This window comes from Pangasianodon hypophthalmus, chromosome 20 (genome assembly GCF_027358585.1).
Source record: "Pangasianodon hypophthalmus isolate fPanHyp1 chromosome 20, fPanHyp1.pri, whole genome shotgun sequence".
Lineage (NCBI taxonomy): Eukaryota > Metazoa > Chordata > Actinopteri > Siluriformes > Pangasiidae > Pangasianodon > Pangasianodon hypophthalmus.
The window spans coordinates 6,783,478-6,807,408 of record NC_069729.1 but is presented as its reverse complement, the minus strand read 5'-3'; the positions used below and the strand labels follow the sequence as shown (position 1 = coordinate 6,807,408).

General features: G+C 38.9%; 2 protein-coding genes and 1 long non-coding RNA gene across 3 annotated transcripts; 2 read left to right on the top strand and 1 right to left on the bottom strand.

Moving 5' to 3' along the window:
- The first annotated feature begins 446 nt into the window (after window positions 1-446).
- On the top strand, window positions 447-23,599 carry LOC113539565 (zinc finger protein 761). Its single transcript, XM_053227275.1, has 9 exons — window positions 447-746; window positions 1,981-2,744; window positions 7,090-7,237; window positions 8,602-8,811; window positions 10,496-10,989; window positions 15,302-15,614; window positions 17,245-17,993; window positions 20,596-20,689; window positions 21,332-23,599. The coding sequence occupies exons 1-9, from the start codon at window positions 566-568 to the stop codon at window positions 22,087-22,089; spliced, it is 3,711 nt and encodes a 1,236-aa protein (XP_053083250.1). The 5' UTR covers window positions 447-565; the 3' UTR covers window positions 22,090-23,599.
- On the top strand, window positions 6,980-13,119 carry LOC113539563 (zinc finger protein 177). The gene is made up of 3 exons (XM_026935388.3): window positions 6,980-7,237; window positions 8,602-8,811; window positions 10,496-13,119. Exons 1-3 carry the CDS (start codon window positions 7,033-7,035, stop codon window positions 11,338-11,340), a joined length of 1,260 nt encoding a protein of 419 aa, XP_026791189.3. The 5' UTR covers window positions 6,980-7,032; the 3' UTR covers window positions 11,341-13,119.
- LOC128317095 (uncharacterized) lies at window positions 19,119-21,354 on the bottom strand. The gene is made up of 3 exons (XR_008300583.1): window positions 20,979-21,354; window positions 20,374-20,459; window positions 19,119-19,316 (listed from the first exon to the last, which is right to left on the bottom strand). It is a non-coding gene; the product is annotated as an uncharacterized LOC128317095 (long non-coding RNA).
- Window positions 23,600-23,931: the final 332 nt, after the last annotated feature.

Here is a 23,931-nt window from a genome sequence, read left to right as displayed (position 1 = left end):
AGGAAGACAGCTATCCACTGTCAAATGGAGTTTCACTACACGTCGTACTGTGTATGGTTGTGTGTGCGACAAAATTTTTTTGAATTTGAAATATTCACAGAGGTCAATAGAGGTCAGTGTGATTAATAAATACATACCGTTACTAAGTGTACAAACTATCATTTGAAAAAGCTGGTGGAAAATCAGCTGGATGCATCCCTAAAATAACAAAGGATAAAAGTCTAAATTTGTTGGAGTCATAAATGTCATTTTGAGTGTTTCACTATTTATATCTGTAATATTTGTGTGCATTTTTGTTTATTTGTGATAATAAAGCAGCTTCTAGTAAACCCAGTTCGCATCAATGTGTTGTTGGATCATGCTCTTTATTTTCCTGACTGTAAGGATGATTGTAAAGTGATGACTTCCTGTATATTTGCATGAAGATGACACTGTGTGCACTACCTTGCCTTTCCGGCAGGGGGCGATCTAACGCTGTAACGACCCCGAGCCTTCTACTGTTACAACTGAAAAACACAAGAAGAAGAAGCAAAGTAGCACTTTCTTACGAGTCTACACTGGGAAAATGGCTCACTTGGAGACGCTGAATTCGTTTTTCTGTGATCGTCTAATGGCTGCAGCAGCAGAAATCTTTCAAGTGGTTAAGGACACTGTTTCTCAGTATCAGGAAGAAATAGACCGCTCCAAACAGGAGAATATTTATCTGAGGAAAATGCTAGCGGAAGTTAGCATCAACAATGGACCAGGTGAATGAACCGCTCAGTTTCTGATGCAACATCGGTGTGGTTTGTTTCATCTATGCAGCTGTTGATGTGCTCTTTGGTTGTTTATTTCGGATTCCGCTAGTGCTAGCTCTTGTTTATAAAACTAATGTGTGACCGCGACTTAGTAACGCGACAGAATGAGATCATTAATTCGTGGCTTCAGCTGAACAAGGTGTGATCACTGTGTCCACAACACAACACACTGATCCACAGCACAGTGATCCACATCACACTGATCCACAACACACTGATCCGCATCACACTGATCCGCATCACACTGATCCACAACACAGTGATCCGCAGCACACTGATCCGCATCACAGTGATCCGCAGCACACTGATCCGCAACACAGTGATCCGCAACACAGTGATCCGCAGCGCACTGATCCGCAGCGCACTGATCCGCAACGCTGTGATCCACAACGCTATGATCCACGGCTCACTGATCCACGGCTCACTGATCCACAACGCACTGATCCACGGCTCACTGATCCACAACGCACTGATCCACGGCTCACTGATCCACGGCTCACTGATCCACGGCTCACTGATCCACAACGCACTGATCCACGGCGCACTGATCCACAACACTGTGATCCACAGCACACTGATCCACAACACAACACACTGATCCACAGCACACTGATCCACAGCACAGTGATCCACAGCACAGTGATCCACAACACAGTGATCCACAGCGCACTGATCCACAGCGCACTGCATTATTGTGAATTAGAATTATAGGAACATCAACTGTAATGATCATTATTATTAGTGTTATTTATTTGGTGTTGTACAACTGCGTGGTTTATAACCATAAAAATAATCGAAACAAATCCTGCATGTTAATAAGTCATGGCCACTTATTATTTTTTATTAGCTTTTAATACTTAATAATGCAATAGATAGTCCTCACTACAGGACTAAAAGTCCAGGGGATAGTGCAGGACCTGATCCAACTCGTCCTAACTCTAACCCACAAGATGCTATGCAACACCCCCTGGATATTTGGTATGACTCCGCCCAGGTAGGAGGAGCTGGATCAGGGCTGACTCCACCTCCTGGACTTTTGGTTCTGCAGCAGGAGGTGTTTGCTCCTTATGTTCCTCACATAGCATGAATATCCTCCAGGATGGGCAGATCAGGGTCGAAACGGGATGTCTTCTTTTTAAAGCTGTTTTTGTCTGATGTGTTTTATGGTCATGCTTTGCTGCAGTTTCCACAGGTGCACAGACCAGCCGGACAGTTGGATTTCCTCCAGAACAGCAGAACAGCAATCAAGAGGTGGTGGACTCAGAAACCTCGCTAATACAAGTGAAGCTGGAGCTTAGCACCATGCAGCAGGATCTCAGCACTGAACAGCAGGATTTTGAAGAACAGCAGCCAGCAAGGGATGTACGTACATGCCATGTCCCTTCAGAGCCTGCTGAGGACGTCACGGTCAAACTCGAGCACAGTGACTCCCAGGAGGTTGGCAGTGACGAGTTATCTTCCTGTCCAGCAAACCCTGAAAGTGTGTCATGCAGTCATTTCGAATCAAACCCCCAGTCCTTCTCCCAGCATGACTTCTCTAACCTGCCGTTTCACTTGCAAAGCCCGGCTGCGGAAAGACTGTTTCGTTCCAAGGTGCGCCGCAAACCTCTCAGGAGCGAAGGGAATTCGAAAGGGCGTAAGCTTACACGCAGCAAAGAGAAAAAACTCCGCTGCGATCTGTGCGGGAAGTGGTACAGCACTCGTCACTCGCTCAAAATCCACCTGAGGACGCATACGGGAGAGAGGCCGTTTCCCTGCAAATTCTGCGTGAAGACTTTCCACCAGAAAGCGCACTTAAAGGAACACGAGAGGACACACACTGGGGAAAAACCCTTCAGCTGTTCAGTGTGTGGGAAACGTTTCAGTCGGGCTCAGCAGGTCAGAGTACACATACACTATCATCATCAACACCAAGCGGCAACGATTATTAAAAACCAACAGTGCACGTGATACTTTTTAAAAGATCGATCAAAGAACAATGGCAAGTTCTCCAACTTTTTTTCTTTTGCTTGTGAAAATATTTATAGATTGCCTTGACACGTCGAATGAGTGTGAGAGAGTGTGTGAGAGAGTGTGTGAGAGAGTGTGTGAGAGAGTGTGTGAGAGAGTGTGTGAGAGAGTGTGTGAGAGAGTGTGTGAGAGAGTGTGTGAGAGAGTGTGTGAGAGAGTGTGTGTGTAAGAACACAAACATTTTATTCCTGCTACCAATGTGTATTCTACCAGATTTTCACTGCTGAAATGTTTAACAGAGAGTTTAGACAATTTTAATTTTTTTTAAGTTGTTTTAAGCTAAGAGTGCAAAAGTTTGCATACCCTTAGAAAAAAAAAACATCTTTGTTATAGTGACAAGACATTCAAGAATAAAACCACTCTGAACAAGTTGCATGTTATTACTTCTAAGTAATGTGATCTTCAGTGATGTCGAAGATTAATTTTGTAATGAATTTCTGAGTTGAGGATTCATTTAAAAAATTTTCATCGACATGTGTGTTTTCACTTTGGTTATCAATGCCGTTCAGCTATTTGCAGATGACTTCAGAGCCAAACATCTCTGTCCATCTGGTATCCAAATGGAACTGTACGTTTCATGCACGGTGATGTTAAACACACTGCCGAGCTCCGTTTCTCTCGCTGTCGACGTGATTGTTGTCATGATCTGCGTCTCAAATAAAAATCCCTGACCATACATTCAAAAGTATTTACTAATCTAGAAAATCTAGAAGACAGATACGCAAAACAGTCCTTTCAGTGGGTTTAAGAGGTTTTTAAAATTCAAACACTAACTGTAACAGGAAAACCGTTCGTGTTCTATGCTATTCTAAACCGTTATTTAGTACTAAGTGTGCGATTTCAGACACAGTGTTAGTTTATTTAGTCAGTTGCGGACACAGCATCACATGGTGCTATACTGCCTCCATTATTTACATTGGACCATGTGGATGTGTCGCATTAATTTGAGTACCTGCACAAGCAATGTGCCAAACGACCAGAGGATGGCAGCATGGCATCCGTCTTGTGTATGCATAGGCAGAGTTAACTCAGGATAAATCAATTCAATTCAATTTTATTTGTATAGTGCTTTAACAATGGACATTGTTACAAAGCAGCTTTACAGAAATAAATACATTCAGATTAAATTAAACCAAAATAAATTGTAAGTATGTGAATTTATCCCTAATGAGCAAGCCAGAGGTGACGGTGGCAAGGAAAAACTCCCTGAGACGATATGAGGAAGAAGCCTGGAGAGGAACCAGACTCAAAAGGGAACCCATCCTCATCTGGGTGATAACGGATAGTGCGATTATAAATAAATACCCTCTGTTACGGTGTACTAAATGGGTAAATAGTGCAGTTGTGCAACCAGTAAATTCATCACGGTTTTCACAATAGGTCCGGGTTGTTAAACTTATCCGCCTAGACACCAGCCTTTAGTCGAGTCTCAGCTGTAAATCAGCGCAAATTCCTTGTGTAGCTGTGTTGCATTCTGAAATTTAGAGTCAAGCGTTTGCTGTCTCCACTACACCTACAGTGGAAAATGGTGCTAGAGAAAAGCAACGTCCCCCTGTGACATCAGTGCAGCACACAACCTCACAGGAGTTACAAAAAATACAGCACCAACCAAAACAATTAGCACCACAATCTCTAAGCATGTCACAGATATTGCAATATAAACACATGTAATGTGTTTCAGGGTGGAATTTTCCTGTGCGTGTGTTAGGATGTTCTTTAAGCGTAATGATAGCTTGTCATATGTGCAGATTGGCGTCTTGTTGCAGGATATACCAACATTTCAATTTTAACATTCTGGAATGAAGTTCAAATGATCCATTCACAAATAAGGGGATGCAAAATTTTGCCCTCAACTGTATATTTAGATGTGCACTGCTGATTGTTTATATTAAAGCTACATAACCATATCAGTTTGAATCTTAAAACAGTGTTTTTTTGGTTTGCCTACCACACTTTTGTAAATCACATTCGTTCTGGTGGATCGTTTTGTGAAATACAAAATAAACTAAATGTTTGAGGTGTACAGTGTATTGTGGTCTGTTTGTCCTGACTTGTCATCTTTAATACCATGTCTCGAAAGTAAATATATGTACAGAACATGTTACTCAGACACCAAACAAAATCTTCAAAAATGCAGCACAGTGCTGATTGTTTCTACGTTACTGCTTAAGGGAGACCTTATAGTTAATAGTACATGATTTTTTTGGGGGAAAAAATGCCTTAGTGACTCTTATGAGCTCTGTATACAGCAACCAAAAATTTTAAACCAGTCATCTTTTATGAATTTCTCATTCAGGCAACATCTCTTCAAGGAGATGCTTGTTAATTATTTTTCATCTGCACAAGCAGCCCATAAAAGAGTATACTAGAAATAAACAGGAAGCAAGGCACTAGCCTGATGGTGCAGGAGATAAGTCTATAATTCTGACAGAGATATGGTTATATCTGAGTGAATTCGATAAAGATCTGACCACAGAAGAAGATATTTACCCTTTATTTATTAGCCTCTGACTTTATGAACTAGCTTTATGCATACACTATATGGCCAGAAGTTTGCGGACACCTGACCATCATACTCATATGTGCTTGTTGAACATCCCCCTCTTTGCTGTTATAATAACCTCCACACTCCTGGGAAGGCTTTCCACTAGATTTTGGAGTGTGGCTGTGGGGATTTGTGCTCATTCAGCCACAAGAGCATTAGTGAGATCAGACACTGATGTTGGGTGAGGAGGACTGGGGTGGAATTGGGGTTCTAGTTCATCCCAAAGGTGTTCAGTGGGGTTGAGGTCAGGGCTCTGTGTAGGACATGTGAGCTCTTCCACTCCAACCATGGCAAACCATGTCTTCATGGAGCTCGCTTTGTGCATAGGGGCATTATCATGCTGGAACAGGTTCCAGTGAAGAAAAATTGTAATGCTACAAAGTATATAATAAAAGCATACAAATATATATTAGACAATCTGGTTTTTGCTTTGTTATTATGGGGTATGGAGTGTAGATTTATGTGGGAAAAAACAGTAATTTTAAGCATTTTATCATAAGGCTGTTTATATATGTATATATGTTTTCAAAAATCAGGCAGATCCAGTAGCAACCTTTTCCCTTCCCATGACCTTCTGACATTAAACAGTATCTGCACCGAACTTTATTCCTGTTGTCATGCCCCCCTTTGTCAAACTCCTTTTCTGTCATACTTACTGGAAGAATAGCCAAGTAATAGGAAAGCAGTAGTGACAATGAGTCTGCATTCAGGAAAATGGGTAAATCCATGAAAAATAAAGAAATTGCCTTTGTCATTTTTCTGTACTGCACTATCAAACATTTTACAGTTCCTCATTAATCCTAGTGTACATCCCATCACTATCAGGCACCTTAGAAGATACATACAAGGCCTGCTCTTGGTCTCTCACTAGTTAGTGTCAGTGCTGCATTTTGAGAGCTTGTCAATCAAACAAGCCACACTGCTAGTTCAGAGTGACATTACGGCACAAGACAAATCTCAAGAAATGCTACTTTGTGTAGATTTAGCCATGATTAAAACAAGATAAAGTTTCAGACAAGATCTTTTGTCTGGTTGTGCTTTAAAACAGTAAACCTGTCTGCAGAACTAATGCTCATCATATTCGAGAATCTGTGAAGTTAACTGTGATCGTTTTACCATACACAGGGAATCCTGCCCCACTGAAAACTGCATTTCAGTATGAATAGTGCAATGGGGAATTACATTCACTTCTGACACCAAGTCAGCATTTATTGCTTAAGCACTGAAGAGATCGCGTCATGTCAGAGTGATGCAGGGAAGGTTTTGCTTTTCAGTGTGTAACGTTTTCTGCATGTCACTAATTCCTAAGCAGTTCTCAGTTTACTTTTTTGATTAAAGGGATCAAGTATGGTAAGAGCAATGCAATGTTTTGTTTTTCAGTGCAGTATGTTTTCTGCATGTCACTAATTTAAAAAGCAGTACCGGGTTTTTTTATATTATAGATCACTTTAAAAAAAAATAAAAAATAAAATACTAGTAGCATTGCATTTTGCTCTGGCACGGAATAAATCCATGACTTCCAAGTAAACAGTGATGAAAAATGCATCAAGTGCCTCAGTGGCTGACTGTAGGCCTCTCTGTCCTGCGCTAAATTTCTTCACGGGTCTTTTATTTTGAAATCCGCTGGGACAAGCAGCTCTGTAGGCTACATCCAGCGGAATCTAAGGTTATATATGCGACATGGCGTCTACTACTCAACAGCGTCAAATTGACTCTCTGAATGCTTTTATCCACCAGCGTTTGACGAACATCGCAGGAGAAATATGTCAGGTTTTCCAGGAGACTCTGGCCGCGTACCAGGAGGAAATAAACCACTCCAAACAGGAAAATGTTTATCTCAGGAAAATGCTGGCTGAAATCACACTCGACAGAACAGACAGGCTAGGTATGGGGTTAGCTTAGTTTGCTAATTACTACATAACATACCGCTTTGTGTTTGCAAGCTTTGTTAACAAACTATTGCTTTATAAATGGTTTATCAGCATTTGAGCTTCTGTCACTGGGCTTTACCTAACAGGCTAAGAAAGCGTTGGGTTGCTAGCTAATGTTGTTGATAAGCGTAATGCTGCAGTCAAGTGCTACCTTAATTAGTAACGTAAATATGAGTTTCCGACCTGCGACCACTTATTAATCATCATGAATATGGAGGGAAAGTTTTAGTGCTCGGTGGTTACTAATTCTTTTAATAGATAGATAGATAAATAAATAGATATTATTTCCACAATTATAAAAGAAAATGTAAGAAGATACTACAATAGTTCATACTTGCTAGCTAGCTGACATTAGCAGCGCATTTGAGTAATTAATACTCCATCATTACAGCCTCCCAAGTGAGAAACACTCAGATTGAAGGAGAACGTGAAGGCAGCATTAACCTCTCTCTTCTTATTTTGTCATTATGGTTTTAAATACAAAATATTATAGTAATAGGCAAAATATTAAGCTTTTAATGGTCTTAACAACAAATCATTGGTCAGGAAATTAGCAAGAATTAAACAAATAGATAAAGGAAGTTATTATGGGATAACCTTTCCATTTGATTTCTTTAAATGTTTAATCCTTGTGGCCTTTGGTGAGCATCAGGTGTGGCAGATACCCAAATAATGTCTAATCTATTAAGGAAAAAACACCCCAGAAGATATTTTTGGAACATTTTATACACCCAGACATGTGTTAGTTGAATTTTACATCAAACATTTTAATCATTATCATGATTTTACCTTTGCATACAAGAAGACTATATAAGTGAATTTCACTGTTTCTAGCTTTTCCCCAAACAAAATAGTTCACTGCAGCAGAAGTAAACCAGCAAATGGTGGCACAGGAGCTCTCAGGAGTGCATTTCGTTTAATTCCTGCTCATTTTCTGACCAATGATTTGTTGTTAAGACCATTAAAAGCTTCATATTTGCCTTTTTTTTCCTTTTCTTTTTTTGCCCAGGAGTGTATGCTCATTTTTGGTTTTATCCATATCCCTGAAATTACTTGAATAGATTCCTTTATGAACAAAAGGATTACATAAAACTTCAACAAGTTAGATATATCTGGCAAAATTGCACTTAATGCTGTTGCGCCAGTCAGTAAGCTTTCTTCAACTGGGTTTCAGGTTAAAAAAATAAATAAAAATCACTCAGGAATAATGAAATTCATGTCTAGACTTCCAATTTAGAAAGACTTGTGGCTGAAATCAAAACTGTAACCTTTGTGTAGTTTGCATACACATCTGTTTGCCTTTCCATTGTATTTGCAGATGCACCGACCAGCCAAGCAGACGGATTTCCTCCAGAGAAGCAGAACTCCAGCCAAGCACCAATGGACCCCGAGACGTCAGTAATACAAGTGAAACTGGAGCTTAGTACCACGCAGCAGGATCTTGAACTACCAAAGCAATCATGTCCTACTCTTGCTTGCAGCCTTGAACGGTCTGACAGAGCTGAAGAATCACATCGTGATATCTCAGGTAAAAGATAGAGGTGCTTGTGTACATCCATATGCGCTCGTGGTACAGTCAAATTAGAGCACAGTGAGTTACATTTGACCCCAGCGTGAATTAAAATTGCATTATAAGAGAGAAACCTGACCTCCCTCCTTTTCCAAACAACATCTGACTTTTTTTTTTTTTCCCACCCGTCATGCACCTTTTGAAAACCTCATTACAGAAACATCGTTCATTTGCAAGGTTCGTGTTAAGTGATTCCTAGTGATGACGTGCTAGTGAATCCTAATGTTAAAGCAAAAAAAAAAAAAAAAAAAAAAAAGTTCACGGTGGAGTATGTGGAGAGAATTTCCATCAGCGGTACCTAAAATTTTTCTTTAAGCAGCATCACCACTCAGCTTATGGCCTGAGATTTTTTTTTTTTCACTCACCATGATTAACTCTGTAAAGTTTGCAAAACACACTTAACTTTAAAATAATTTTATTAAAAAAGTTCTAAACATTAACAGGTATGCTTTTATGTTAAGGACCAGCAGATCATTTCCATGAACAAACAAAGCAAATATTGTTTTTATATTGTGGCTTGGAAGTTGAGGCTTCTCTCTCCAAGATACATTCCTTTAATTTTAATTTATTATTAAAACCCCTCTGAGAGCCTAGTTATGTGGAATTAGCTTTGAGTGGTTTTGCCCGTGTAATGTAAAGAGTAGTTTTGTGTTGCCAGTTCAACCAAACACATTTGGTTGTCGCTAGTCTAGTAGTAGTGCTATCTTTTACATAGCAGCACATTTAGAAAGCTGATATCCACCTCTGCCTATCCCAGGCTTGTAGTAAATATTTAGTGGGAAAATTTGTAGATTGTACTTTTGAAATTGAAATCTTAAGCTGCAGTATTTGGAATTAAGCATGTAATAAATTCAGATCTGGAAAAACTGGTAGTGTGCCCCATTTTTTTTTTTTTTTTTTAATTTGAGAACTCCGAGAACTCAGCTTATTATATTTGTGTCACTCACTCTCAGTGTCTCTGCTTAGGAAAGTTTCAGGATTCACATGTGGGAAAATATTAGCTCAGAGTGGAGCCACTGACCTCAACCATCCTGACCATGCGGGCAAAACTTGATCTTACCCACATAGAGAGACGTGCCAACATTGCTCACAAATAACAAAAGCAGGCAGAGAGGAAACATTTTACCAGGAAAAAAACCCTAGCGTATACAGAGTACATACAGAACCTGAGGCTTGTTTATTCACAGGTCGAGTTTACAAGTTGGTGCGATGCAAAAGTAACCACTCCTAGACACAAATGCACCTCTTTCACACCCTGTGTACATTCCCCTTGAGTGAATTGGCTGTTTTTGACAGGCAAATTTTGTTCACATTTGGTCTGACTGCTGCCTTAGCTTAAAAAAAAAAAAAAGAAGAAAAAAAAAACAATCGCAATAATAAGGGGCCAGAAGTTGTTAAACTATAGATGTTGGAGAGCTCTGAGAGAGTCCTGCTTGGATACTAGTCTCTAGACACTGACAGAGGATTTTGTGACTATAGTATTAATACAGTGAGCATTAATAGATGACCATGAAGGATCATTTGGATTGGGACTTCATCATTCATTGAAATAATGTGATGTCTAGTACTGTATTCTCTGCATGTCATTTTTTTTTATTTTATTTATTTATTTTTGTTTAAATGTATTCTTTGTTCCTGACAGATGAACAGCGAAGTCAGACTGATGTAGTTCCTGTTCCTCTTAAACAGCCAAACTTCAACCAGGAGCCACAAAACTGTGATCCCTCACAAATCCGAGTGAAGCTGGAACCTTTGACCGGACATGAGAAGGCTGAGTCACAAGAGCAATCAAATAACGCGTCTTCATTCAGTTCCTCCCCTGTAAGGACTGCCAGTAGACAGGAGCAGCCTCACTCTTTCTCTGTTAAAACGGTGAATGTTCTGGCAAAAAAGGGTCATGGGTCCACCACAGCCTCAACCATAGCAGTCTCAAGCAAACCAGAAACGTGGAACTGTACAGGATTCTCCTCTGATATTTCAAGCACACCTGGGAAAAGTGAAATTCAGTTTGAGCCTTCTATAAAAGACGAGCCCGTTTCCCACCCCACTTCTCAATACGAGAAACCGTCAAATGACATTTCTCGTCTAAAATCTCGCTTGCCGAGTCACGTTCCTTACAGGCCGCTTTACTGTGACGTGTGCAGAAAGACTTTCCAAAACGAATGGCAATTGAAAAGGCATTTGCTAAAGCACCAGAACAATAGACCGAACTGCTGTGAGTTGTGTGGGAAGTGCTACAGTACGCCACACGTACTCAAAATCCACCTTCGAACTCACACAGGAGAGAGACCGTATCACTGCAAGTTCTGTGAAAAGACGTTCAGTCAGATAGGTCACTTGAAGGGGCATGAAAGGATTCACACTGGAGAAAAAATTTACAGCTGCTCAGTATGTGGGAAATGTTTCACTTGGCTGAGTCAAGCCAAAGAGCACATTCGGAGCCATCCCGGTCAGCTGGCTAGAGTTCAGAGAAAAATCAATCAGTGATTTGTAAAAGAAAAAAAAAAAAAAATACAGGCTACATGTTGCTGATGCGTCATTTGGATTTTTCTGACTTTGCTTACTTTTGAATGGAAATAGAAAAGATTTTGAGTGTGAAAACTGATTAAAAGTCCTGTAGCTCAAAAGAGATTTAAATTAAAAGCTTAATGAAGAGAATACCTCTGTTCCTGTATCTCAGCTTCCAGTGGTTTAGTTGTTATAACTATAAGGACTAGAACACAGCAGGGCATGCTGTTATAGGAAAATAATCAATAGCAGGGTGGTGTGCTGGAGCAGAGTTACCACCTGTTACCATCCCGAAGCTGAATATTTTCCCCATAACAACTCATCCAGAAGTGTTTTATTCCTCTTATACCACAGCGATTTAAAAAATGTAAAATATAATTTCTAATTTATTAGTTATCATGTCATTCCTTTTTACCTGTTTATAGTTACATTTAGTATTGTGTAACATCTGCAAGACAAAATAATTCCTGTTATCATGACTTAGGTTATAGCAGCTATAAACAGCTGTTCCCTCACCAGGTTATAAGACATTAAAAAAAAAAAAAAAAGGCAGAAAGAGTAAAGTGTTAGCACTTTATGGATTATAGGACACAAGATGCTTCCTAAATATTCCATCTGATGTATAATTGACTCATCAATGCTACATTCTTGAGCCTGTGACCTGGAAATCAAATAATATCCACCATCAAGGTTGCATCACTTTGTTAAATAATTCAGAAGAATCAAGAAGTGGAGAGAGATGGGGCTTTCTGGGTCAGAATAAATGGGTGCTTCGAATGAGGATTTTTTTTTTTAATTTTATTTTTATTAGACCATCATGTAAACCTAATGTTTAACTTTTCCACTTCCTCCAAAGAATAAAGTCCTACCAGTGATGTGATGATAATGACCAATATTAATAATAATAATTAAATCAGAAACAGTAGGTACAAAAAAAGTCAGGTGATAAGTAGAATCTTATATTCCCTAAAACTAAGTCACTCTTTATGCACGTGATGTACACATGCAAAAATATTTTGATTGCGTTAATCGAGTGTGTAATAAGACTCTTATGTATATGTTATGCTCTGTGTCAGTTGATACACCTGCGGAAGTCATTGATGAGTAAGAAATGGATGTGTCTCATTTGGCACATTTTTGCCAGTGATTCCTCCTGTCCTTGTTTCCTGTCTTCACATCATGCAGTTAAGCTGGGAAGCATATTAAAGAAAGGAGAAGCATGCTCAGTGTCACTGATGCAAAGCACCACTGTTACTTACTTATCTCCTACTTGTTGAAAATATTCAGCTTAATATATTTTTGAGGGAGAAGGCGGGGTGATGGATCTGCTGTCAAATGTCCGACTGTGAAAGGACAGAGCTGTGCAGGTCTTTACAGAGGAGAGAGAACCTGACTGCAGCACTGATAACCTGAAATTAAGCTGATTGACTCTACAGCCACAAATATTCTACTTTTCACGATGTTGGTGAAATGCGTCGGATGTTATGAAGCGCTTTTTTTCAAGCATTAACACAGTTGAACCAGCTGTTTTTGTAAAAGGGTCAGTGTTTTGAATTGACACCAAGAGTCCAGTTCAATTTCTTAAAGCAATTGTTGTCATTGTCTTATTTGAGTGTTAATTGACAACACTAAACTTATGATCATATGAACACCTTTTATCAGAATATAATATTAAATGAATATAATGCCAAAATATGACTTTAAAATGCATAATCTTTTAAAAGAAGATGATAATAAAGTTTATTTTCATTATTAGTATATTGGCTATTTGCCTTTTTTTGCTTGCATTGTTAAGTCTGATATTAAATACTGATGGATCATATTTTAATATTTGTGGTAATAACAAGAGTTTTGTTATCAGACAGGAAGCGCATATCTAACATCATGCCGGAATCAGCAAGTGTGAAAACACAGCTAGATGTTTCCTCTAGTATATGAATGGGTCTGCTGCTCTCTTAAGATAGGTATCACTTGAGCATCTCTTCTACTGTACAGTGACAGCAGTGGCACTTTGAACCGTTTCTGTAGGTCCAGAAGGCTTGCAGAATTGTGAAAGTGTGTTCATGGCTTCATCAGATAAAGGGATAGTTGGCTGAAACCCATCATGGAGGACAGACAAAAGGCCAAGTTAAACAGGGCAATGCCACGGATGTCAAAATGAACTGACGTACTATTAACAGCCTATGAACATTATTTTATTTCTTTTTCTAATAAACGTATGTAATCAATGCCTCCCCTTGTGGAAATACATCCCTCCTGCTAGGTCCTGTGTATTCAAGCATTAGTGTGAGTGAGAGACTAAAATAAAATATGACAAAGCACAAGGAATCATAAGATACTGGGGAGAAAGTGCTACTAAAATAAATGTTTTAAAAATATTTAACATGTAAATTAAAGTAAAACGTTCACTCTTTCATGTCTTCAGAAGAGCAAGAAAAATCCCCCTCAACATCTTGTTATTGCAAGAAAAGCATCTCAGTACAAGAAATCATCTAGTTATTATGAGAGAAGTATCTCTACTACAAGAAATCATCTCATTATTATGCAAAAGGCATCTTGTTATTATGAAATAAATGGTATAAAAACTACATAATTGATCTTGTTTTTCCAATACAGCCTACAAGGTTCTGATAAATGGCACAGTTGACAGAATTTGTGAAATTTTACTTCATGCCTGGCTTAAATTACAATGAGATTTTAATGTCAATGAGCAGTGTAGAGAGTATTAGCATAGTATATATGTATTACAAAGGATTCTCAAATCCCAGTGTTTAAATGTTTATATTAACTTCATTAATAAAGTAACTGGCAATTATCTTTGGATTGATGTTAGCGAGTATCCAAGTGATCACTGATGAAAAGCCATGATGGATGACACCGTTAATGCAGATACCATATACACTATAGGTCCAAAAGTATGTGGACACCTGACGATCACATCCATATGTGCTTTTTGAGCATTCCATTCCAGATTTAGTCCACCTTTGCTGTTATAATAACCTCTACTCTTCTGGGAAGGCTTTCCACTAGATTTTGGAGTGTGGCTGTGGGGATTTGTTCTCATTCAGCCACAAGCACCTTAGTGAGATCAGGCACTGATGTTGGGTGAGAAAGTCGGGGTGCAATCAGAGTTCCAATTGATCCCAAAGGTGTTCAGTGGGGTTGAGGTCAGGGCTCTGTGCAGGACACTCAAGTTCTACTCCAAGCTTGCCAAGCCATGTCTTCACGGGCCTCGCTTTGTGCACAGGGGCATTGTAATGCTGGAACATGTTTGAGCCTCTTAGTTTTAGTGAAGTAAAAATGTAATGCTAAAGCATACAAAGACATCTTATACAATTGTGCACATCCAGTTTGGGGAAGGCCTGGTGTTTTTCTCTTGATAACATGCTGTTCTCCGGGTTCTTGGAGGACTAGTGGTTAGGCCACAGCACTCTCACCTCTGTGGCCCTGGCTCGATTCCTGGCTAGGGAACCCTAACCTGGATAAAATTGGCCAAATCAAATACATGGACCATTGATCCTCTGTGGTGACCCCTAACGGGAGCAACTGAAAGAGGAATAACAATGAGACGTTATCTCATAATAATGAGAGCCAGTGTTGTTTTTTTTTTACCTTGTGTGAAAGAAGTGTGCTTCCGTTCTTGTCTCTTGAACCACTAACTAATTCGAGATGTGTGCGACTGTGAAAGGGAAGGACAGAGCTGTCCAGGTCTTAGAGGAGCGAGAACCTGACCGGAGCACTGATACCCTGAAGCTAAGCTGACTGACTCTACAGCCACAGTCATGTCTGAATGGTGAATTGTGTTGGCTGTTGAAGCTTTTCCAGCATTAACACAGTTTTTGTAAAAGGGTCAGTGTTTTGAATTGACACCAAGAGTCTTACAGGGATGGCTGTCATTGTCTTATTTGAGTGTTGATGTTTTTGTGCTTCTGTACTTCAGTACTTCAGTACTGTTTCCGGATCACCGGGTGGCAGTAATGTGTCAGCTACTACAGTGTTGTTGTTGTTCTTCACAAGCGTTAAGCGAAGAAGAGACTGTTCATTTGAGAGCTGTGGATTTTGCCACAAAAAAATGGCAAAGTTTGAGTATTTAAATACGTTTTTTACCGAGCGTCTGTTAGCCGTTGCGGGAGAATTATTTCAAGTAGTTACAGACATTATTAGCGAGTACCAGGAGGAAACAGACCGGACCAAACAGGAAAACACGTACCTGAAGAAAATGCTAACGGCTGAACGCTTGGCTAACGGACGAGGTGAGACGTCAAGATATGAGCTATGTCTCAATGCAGCGCATACAGTGCATCCTGTGTAGTGCTCTAGATGGATTTAAGAGTTTGTGTGAATTCTCATGTTAGTTTCTTTCTACACCATCAAACTAGTCCACTACAAGAGTACTGATTCAGAAAGAATTTTATTGGCACAAGGAATAAATTTATATTAACTGAAAAAACAAAACAATAGAAACCATGACAGAAATTCTAATGGTTTCCACTACAAATACCATTACAAACCATCAGCTAACCATTAAAACCATTACCATTATTGGTCCTTAATGGGGTCCACTATACATGGGTCCCTGGAGGACTAGTGGTTAGGGCTCGGTGCTCTCGCCGCCGTGGCCCAGGTTCGATTCGGTTCGATTGTCGTGTTGGGTTGCACATGACAGTGTATTCCCATAAACTTATGGAGGGTTGCGTCAGGAAGGGCATCTGGCATAAAAACTGTGCCAAATCAAACATGCGGACCAATGGTCCGCTGTGGTGATTCCTAACAGGAGCAACTGAAAGAAGTGAAGAAGAAGTGAAGTGACTTGTGGCCAAGTATGGTGACCCATACTCAGAATTTGTGCTCTGCATTTAACCCATCCAAGTGCACGCACACGGTAGTGAACACACAGACACACACCGTGAACACACACCCGGAAGAAGAAGAACAACAACGCAGTTCCTGGAGGACTAGTGGGTAGGCCACGGCACTCTTACTGCCACAGCCTGGGTTCGATTCCCAGCCAGGAAACCAACCCCAGCACATGACAGTGCGCTCCCAGTGCCAGTCCCAAACCTGGATAAAAATGGTGAGGGTTGCGTCAGGCATAAAAACTGTGCCAAATCAAATATGCGGACCAATGATCCGCTTTGGTGACCCCTAACAGGAGCAGCCGAAAGAAGAACAACAACAATAATGGTATCCACTAGACATAACATGCCACCAATAGAAGGCAACAAATTACCGGTAGAGACCCACAGGGACCATTACAGTAAAACCAATTCATTCCATTAAAACCAATTTACTTTCCATTAAAACCAATACAATTCCCATTATAACCACTAAAACCATTACAGATTCTATGAGAGTGTCTATTGATTTTTTTCAGCAGGGTTTTGGTTGATGCTTGTGGTGCTTCTAGACATCAGACTTGACAAAAGATAACAAACAAAAACATAGCCTAAAAGAAACTCCACAATGCTGTTATTGATATAGTCATGTTTATGGGGCAGTTTAGGACATACATCCTCTTTTCAAGTTTGCTTCCCACTCCAAGTCCTGAGAAACAGCAGTTCCCAAAAAAAAAAAAAAAAAAAACAACAACAACTCAAAGGTTTCTTAGGCTATCACAGTCTTGTCCAGTAAGGTAACCTTTTATGTTTCTTTACTGAAACCTTGCTTAATTAACAAAATGAAAAAATTGTATTCCGTCTTACATACTTTAATGCTCAAATTAGATTTGGGTGTCCCCTTAACAGATTCATGTTTGAAAGAGTTAACAGATGTGGCAGTAAAGCTGGGATCATTCAAGGTCTCAACTAGTTATTATTGAAAATGTGATCTCTTGGCACATGTCCATAAATTCCTATTATTATTATTATTATTTTTTTTTAACAGATGGTGCAACTAATCAAGCAGTCCCCCAGGAGCTACCAAACATCTCCCATGGACCCCTGGATTCAAATTCCTCAGTAATACAAGTAAAGGTGGAGCTGTCCACCACGAAGCAGGACATTGTGCCACCAGAACCAATAAGTGATCCTTCCACAGTGACTACACCACACCATTTCTCAGGAAAGACTACAAATGAGGAAATAAACAATGATTGTCTCCATAATAACTCAGAAGTCACAATAAAATCTGAGCCAAGGGACTCTCAGATCATCATATCTGATGACTCAAACCCTGCCATGCAAAGTGAAAGTATAATTGACTATAATTTGGTAGGTTTAAGAGATGATCAAGGTCCTGATCCCTCTTCACATGACGCACTGCAAAGTGAGACAGCTGATAGAATTGTTTACTGCCAATATTGTGGAAAGCCTTTCGGAAACCGTGGCCAGCTGAAAAGGCATATGGTTGTGCATCAGAAAGACAGGCCAAGGCCGTATCGCTGCGACTTGTGCGGAAAGTGCTACTCCTATGCACAAGTGCTTGAGGTCCACCGTAGGACTCATACAGGGGAAAGGCCGTATCACTGTAAATTTTGCGGAAGACGTTTTAATCAGAAAGGCCACTTAAAGGAACATGAAAGAATTCACACTGGTGAAAAGCCTTTTGGCTGTCCAATTTGTGGAAAACGATTCATTCAGTCCAGCCAAGTCAGAAAACATATCAATTACCATCATCCTACAGTGCAACTGTCATAAAAGCAATAAAGTAGCAGATGAAGGTAACTGCAAAAATATTTATTGTTAGGCCTCAAACATGCTAAGCGACAAGGCCTGTGATTGGAGCATTCAAAATGCGATGCAAAAGAAAAAACAAAACCTTACAGAGTATACAAGCTTGCAAATGTGGTCTTGACTCCTCACAACCCTAGAGGACTTTGCTTTGCTGAAGGTATACCAGGGTGTTTACGCCTTCACTGAGTGACATAGTCTATTGAGTTAGTAGTGTGTCTACATAGTGGCATAGCAAATCAAGTGGTTAGTTCTCTATGTGACATCTTTTATTATTTATTTATTTTTTATTTAATTACTTAGCCTTAAAATGATCTCCCGCATATCCCATCATTCTTGCATTTGGTATCTTCTTATGCAAAGAAATACAGGAATTCAGATTAGAGACAATAGCTTTTATGAAAAGGAAATTTACATGAAAATTATTTGTCATTGTTATTATTACACTAATAGCCTGTCAAAATTGCTTTGAACAAGTTTACCTCTGTCATGTCCATTGTGCCTTTGCTCTTTGTATATAAAAGTTAATTAAAGGCTTTTTATTTGTTTGGAAGTTTTATCTTTGTTAATTTGAGATGATGCCAAATGTCTAGTTAGTATACAGTTTTCATCTGTGGGTAATTCTAATTGTTAGTGATAAGAGGCAGAATATAAAATGCAATGTTGCCAAAACTGCCAGGTTGTTCTTGAATTTGTGGAAGATTTTCTAGTGAATGAAGAGAACATGGAGTATGTCAGTTCATAAATAATAATACACGAAAAAAAAAAATAAAATGAAGTGTTTGTTGGTTACTAAATAGTAACAGCATCTACTCCACATCAGTTAAAAACAACCACATGGCACTTTGGTACGCCTTGTAGGTGTAAAATTAGAGCTCTTATACCACAGCACTGTTGAATTCTCCAGTCTATTTGGTCAGAAGCTATTGATTCATTTTCTATAATATCAGTTCTGACAGTAGTTCCTGCTGTAATTCAAATCTGTGATTTGAATAAATAATGAATTAAAGATTTATATTAATGCACTCATTACAATATATTATTGTTTCTAGTAACAACTCACTCACCGGGACTTGTACGGCAGACAGTCTACAAAATCTAATCTTAATGTTAAATGGATTTTTAAAAATGTGTTATGTAAGAACGAAAAACATTATCGTTGTTCTAGTGAACATTTATGGAAGGAGTCTCCAGTGCCAGTAATTTTTTTCACCATGTGAGCGTCTTCAGGATGGATGGAGGACTTCTCTGGGTTCTCAGTAACATGGCAAGCTGTGTTCTTATTAACTTAAAGGGAGAGAAAAAAGAGAGCTTAATGAGGGAAAGGCTGTTTATAGCTATAAAAATGTAACAGGAACTAACTTGTTTCCAAAACATTAAATATAGCTATAAACGATTATAAAGCATGATGTCATTCATTAATAAATTGAAAATTGTAATTGTTTTGCAAAAAGCTGTGATTTATAAGGAGAATAAAACATGTCTTGATATGTTGTTTTTGGTGTTTGGGGGGAAACATCTTTGCAGTGACGACATTAACTCTGCTTCACCTTGTTCTTCATCACACCACCCCATTTTGTACACATTGTGTACACAATATACTGATTCACGATATATCGTGTACACGAGTTCGGGCACTGGTAAGGACCTTGGCTCACTACACATTTGGACACTGATGACTCAATTTCCAAATGACTACTAAAACGTCACCAATGTCATTTATCAACAACAGGCAGGACCGATATCTTTCTGACATTAATCGCACACGTTTCTGTCATGGTACTTCAAGCAGGATTGTAGGCTAGCTAGTGGATTTTTAAAAATCATTAAACACTTAAAAGTTGTTAGACAAACAAACCATATGTAGAATGTCAAATAAAGTTAAAAAATCGCAAACATAAGTAATCATTTGAGAGCTACAACAGAGATAACAAGCTACTACATTTGTAGACGAAGTTTGCTGGGAGTTTGTCCACCATTTTTTTATTCGAGCTGAGAGGCTTCAGAAAATATGATGTCATTTCAAGTAAGGGAACATAGTGAGCATCTATGCTCCCTGGATTTTGCGGTGCATTGTGGGATTTTTTAGAGAGTGAAGGTTCCAGTGAAAGATTTTTGAAACAGGCCTTAATAATAGCCGACTCCGATCAGTGCCCTGGCTGCTGAACTGGGGAGCTTATTGAGACGCACCCTTAAAGAAATCAAAGGGAAAAGCCATCCCATATTAAGCTCCTTTATCTATTTGTTTCATTCTTGCTAATTTTCTGTCCAATGATTTGTTCTTAAGACCATTAAAAGCTTAATATTTTGCCATTTGGGGCACGGCCCAGGAGTGTATACCTACACTGCGACCTACAGTACATGGTAGGTCACTTGTCAAGCGTTGGATCCTTTTTAATAGACCTGGCAACCCTGATGGCAACCCTTGTCCTGAAAACACCAAAACACACAGTAAGCTTTCAAAGTGACAAGAATGGAGAGCTTGAATTCTTTTTTCATCGAGAGACTGATGTCGGTGGCTGGAGAGATATTTTTAGCAGTTAAAGACATTGTTTCTGAATATCAGGAGGAGATAAAGAGGACCAAACAAGAGAACCGCCGTCTGAGGCAAAAACTGACTGAACTGAACATTAGCATTAGCTGTGAGAAGCAAATGCCAGGTAGTATGTCTTTTATTTACACTTGTAAGTGTTTACATAAGGGTAATGTGTAATAATTTTTGTGCACGGTTTGTGTGTAAACCTTAAAAGTGCATTATGATTCAGTGGAATCCTTTGTAAAAGTGGTTTTCAATCTTTTTTTTTTTATTTTAGCTCTCGTTAGCTACATATGTTGAAGGCTAGGTGTAAGCTTCATTAACGGTGGTGGGTAGATTATGAATAATGTGAAAACTGCAAAGTATTTCAATTAAAATGTAAGAATAAGAGCAAATAAAAAGTCAAAACTTACCCTCCGTTTTGTCTGAAGTGTATAACTTGTAGCTAATGTCAAGTAGCTACCTGTTTTGTTGTTTTGTTTTGTTTTTGCCTGTTTTTTTTTTTTTTTTTTTTTTTGCCTCAGCCTCAGTTTTCTTTTTTTTTTTTTTTTTTTTTACCTCAGCCTGTTTTCCTCAGTTTTCTTTGCCTCAGCCTCAGTTTGCCTCAGTTTTTTCCCTCAGTTATTCGAAATAACCGAGGTTCTCAAATTAATATCTCCAAGTATTTAATACCTCCAAGTCTTAGCATGTTTAACTTCTACTTCAAGTATTCTATATTTCCCTCTCTTTTCTGATTATGTTCTACCTTTGCTGTATTTAACTTCAGCTTGTCATTCTTCAGAGCAGCACAACTTCACTCAGGCACACTTGGACTCTTGGACTTCTGTAAAACAAGAAGCTGAGCCACAACATCTAACAACTGATGTATCTTCCTTCAGTGGAAAGAAAGCCGAGTTTTCCTCAGTTAAACCAGTTATCATTGAGAATGAGAATGAAGATGATTTACACATGAACCACATGACACTAGTCAAATTAGAGAATCGTAACTCACAGCTCTTCAGCTCTGACACTGTTTACTCAGCTTTCGGTCCAAGTCATGATCTTGTGGGAAATGTTAACGAAGACTCATATCCTTGTCCTCATTGCAAAGAAACATTTGTTGACCTACATCATCTGATCTCCCACGTGGAGAGCCATGCAGACAAATTGTTCGAATGCAAGGTTTGCCATAAGCCTTTTGCAGATTGTGAGTGCTTGGTGAAACATGAAACCATTTTGTATGGAAAAAGCAAACTGTACTGCTGCAAGCTCTGCGGGAAGTCCTTCACCTACCCCAGATCTCTCATGGTCCACCTCAGGACTCACACAGGAGAAAAGCCGTATTGTTGCAAGTTCTATGGGAAAGCGTTCACTCAGAAAGGCCATTGTACCGAACACGAGAGAATCCACACGGGAGAAAAACCGTACACCTGTCCGATATGTGGAAAGGGTTTTGTCCAGTCAACTCCGCTCAAGTCACACATTCGCAGCCATCATGATGATCAGCTGCCGTTTTTACAAAGACGAAGAAGTAAAAACAGTTAAAATAAAGCCATTTGTTTAAAAAAAAAAAAAAAAAAAAAAAAAAAAAAAAGGAAGTACTTACAGTTGAAATAAAGCACTAGACATTCCATCAGTTTACAATGGAGTAGTTTCAACCTTGTAAGTTTCTGTCATTCATGCACCTTCTTCCATCTATTAGGAATTTTATCAATTTTAATCCATAAGAACGAAAAAATCAAGAAGTTGACAAGAACTTTTATGATTCTTTGAATTTCAGTGGTAATAAATAAAGATTCAGTGCTGTTGATCCACAGTTCTATGCTAATTCTCTCTGGGGGTGGGAGTGGGCTATGAATTGTAGAGCAGATTGTATATATGTCATTTTTCTTTTTGGAATTGATAGAACTTTTTTCAGTTTCCAGTTTGAGTAATTCCTTTTCATTTGATATTTGTTATTCTCTTCTACCCCTGCATATCCTTCAGACACACATCCTAACCATGTAGACAGACTTCTTCCTGTACACCAAAACTCCAGCCTGGAGCTGCAGGACTCCGAAGCCTCACTAACACAAGTTATCATGCATGACTTGTCGGTTACATGACTCTAACTGGGCTGGGATGAAGGAATTTCCTTGTAGATGGTCATCACTTTTTCTCTCCATGTCCAAAACATCCAGTAAGATCGGCTGAGGCGACTCATGTCCATATGCAAGGTTCTCTGTTTGCAAGTGCTCTTGATGCACATTTCAAATTGGAGCTTGCACCCATAGAAGAAGGAAATGTGCATTACACATTTACACAGGTTACACATCACATGGAAAAGCCCTATAGCTGTGACTTGTGTGGAAAGTGCTGCTATCATGCGCAGATGCTTAAAGCCCATCTCAAAACCCACAGTGCTGAGAGACCGTTTCAGTGCAGCGTCCGTAGTAAAACATACAAAATGAAAAGTCATTTGAAAGATCATGTGAGGACACACACGGGTGACAAACGCTACAGCTGCTCAACATGCAGGATGGGTTTTGCTTGGATAAATCAGGTCAAGGTGCACATCCAAAATCATCATCGTGGTCAGACAGCTACAGCTCTAAATAAATCGGTAACGCAAACGTACTTTTTTGAAGGTTTAATTTTTGACTGATTTGAAGGTTTAATTTGTTTCATTTGTCTTTACACTGTTTAAACATTAACTAAAGTTTGGTTAAATTTTTTTTTTGGTTTGGATTTTTTTTTCCATTGGATATCAAGCAGTTTTATGCAAGACCAATAACATAATCTAAGTCACATCTTAGAACACATTCTTATTCAACACATTTTCCGCATCTGTCAGGTCTCTGGTCAGCTGTCTGTCTGATTTTGGCCAAAGAAATCATATCGTACTCCAAATGAACAACAGAACTTGACTCTCAAGCAATTCGATTGTTTTGTTAAACTAGTTTTAACTTACTGTCTTAACTGTTTTATAGGTCTTAATTCAAATAATTTGTAACTTCTTGGATCTTTTATTTGTTTGTAGCTCAGGATGATTTCAAAGATTAAAGATTAAAGATTTTATTCCTGTGGTTTTTAAACTTGAAAAGAAAAACTGCAGTTCATTTCATTTGTGTGCTACAAGGAATGATGAGCATGGTTTGCTGCAAATGGTTATAGAAATTCTTAGACATCTAATTAGTAAGTTGTAAGGTAATTGGTAAGGTTTAGTTGTTGTTATTAATTGCTTTTTATTTGTTAATGACTAATACTTAATAATGGTTAGTAGGCTATTAATCTTGTAGAAAAAAATGGCAATATTTCCTGGTATAACTGGTATATTTTTATTTAGGAAGATAAGGAAATACTCAGCTTTGTACTGACACTAAATAAAAAATTATAAATTATCATCAA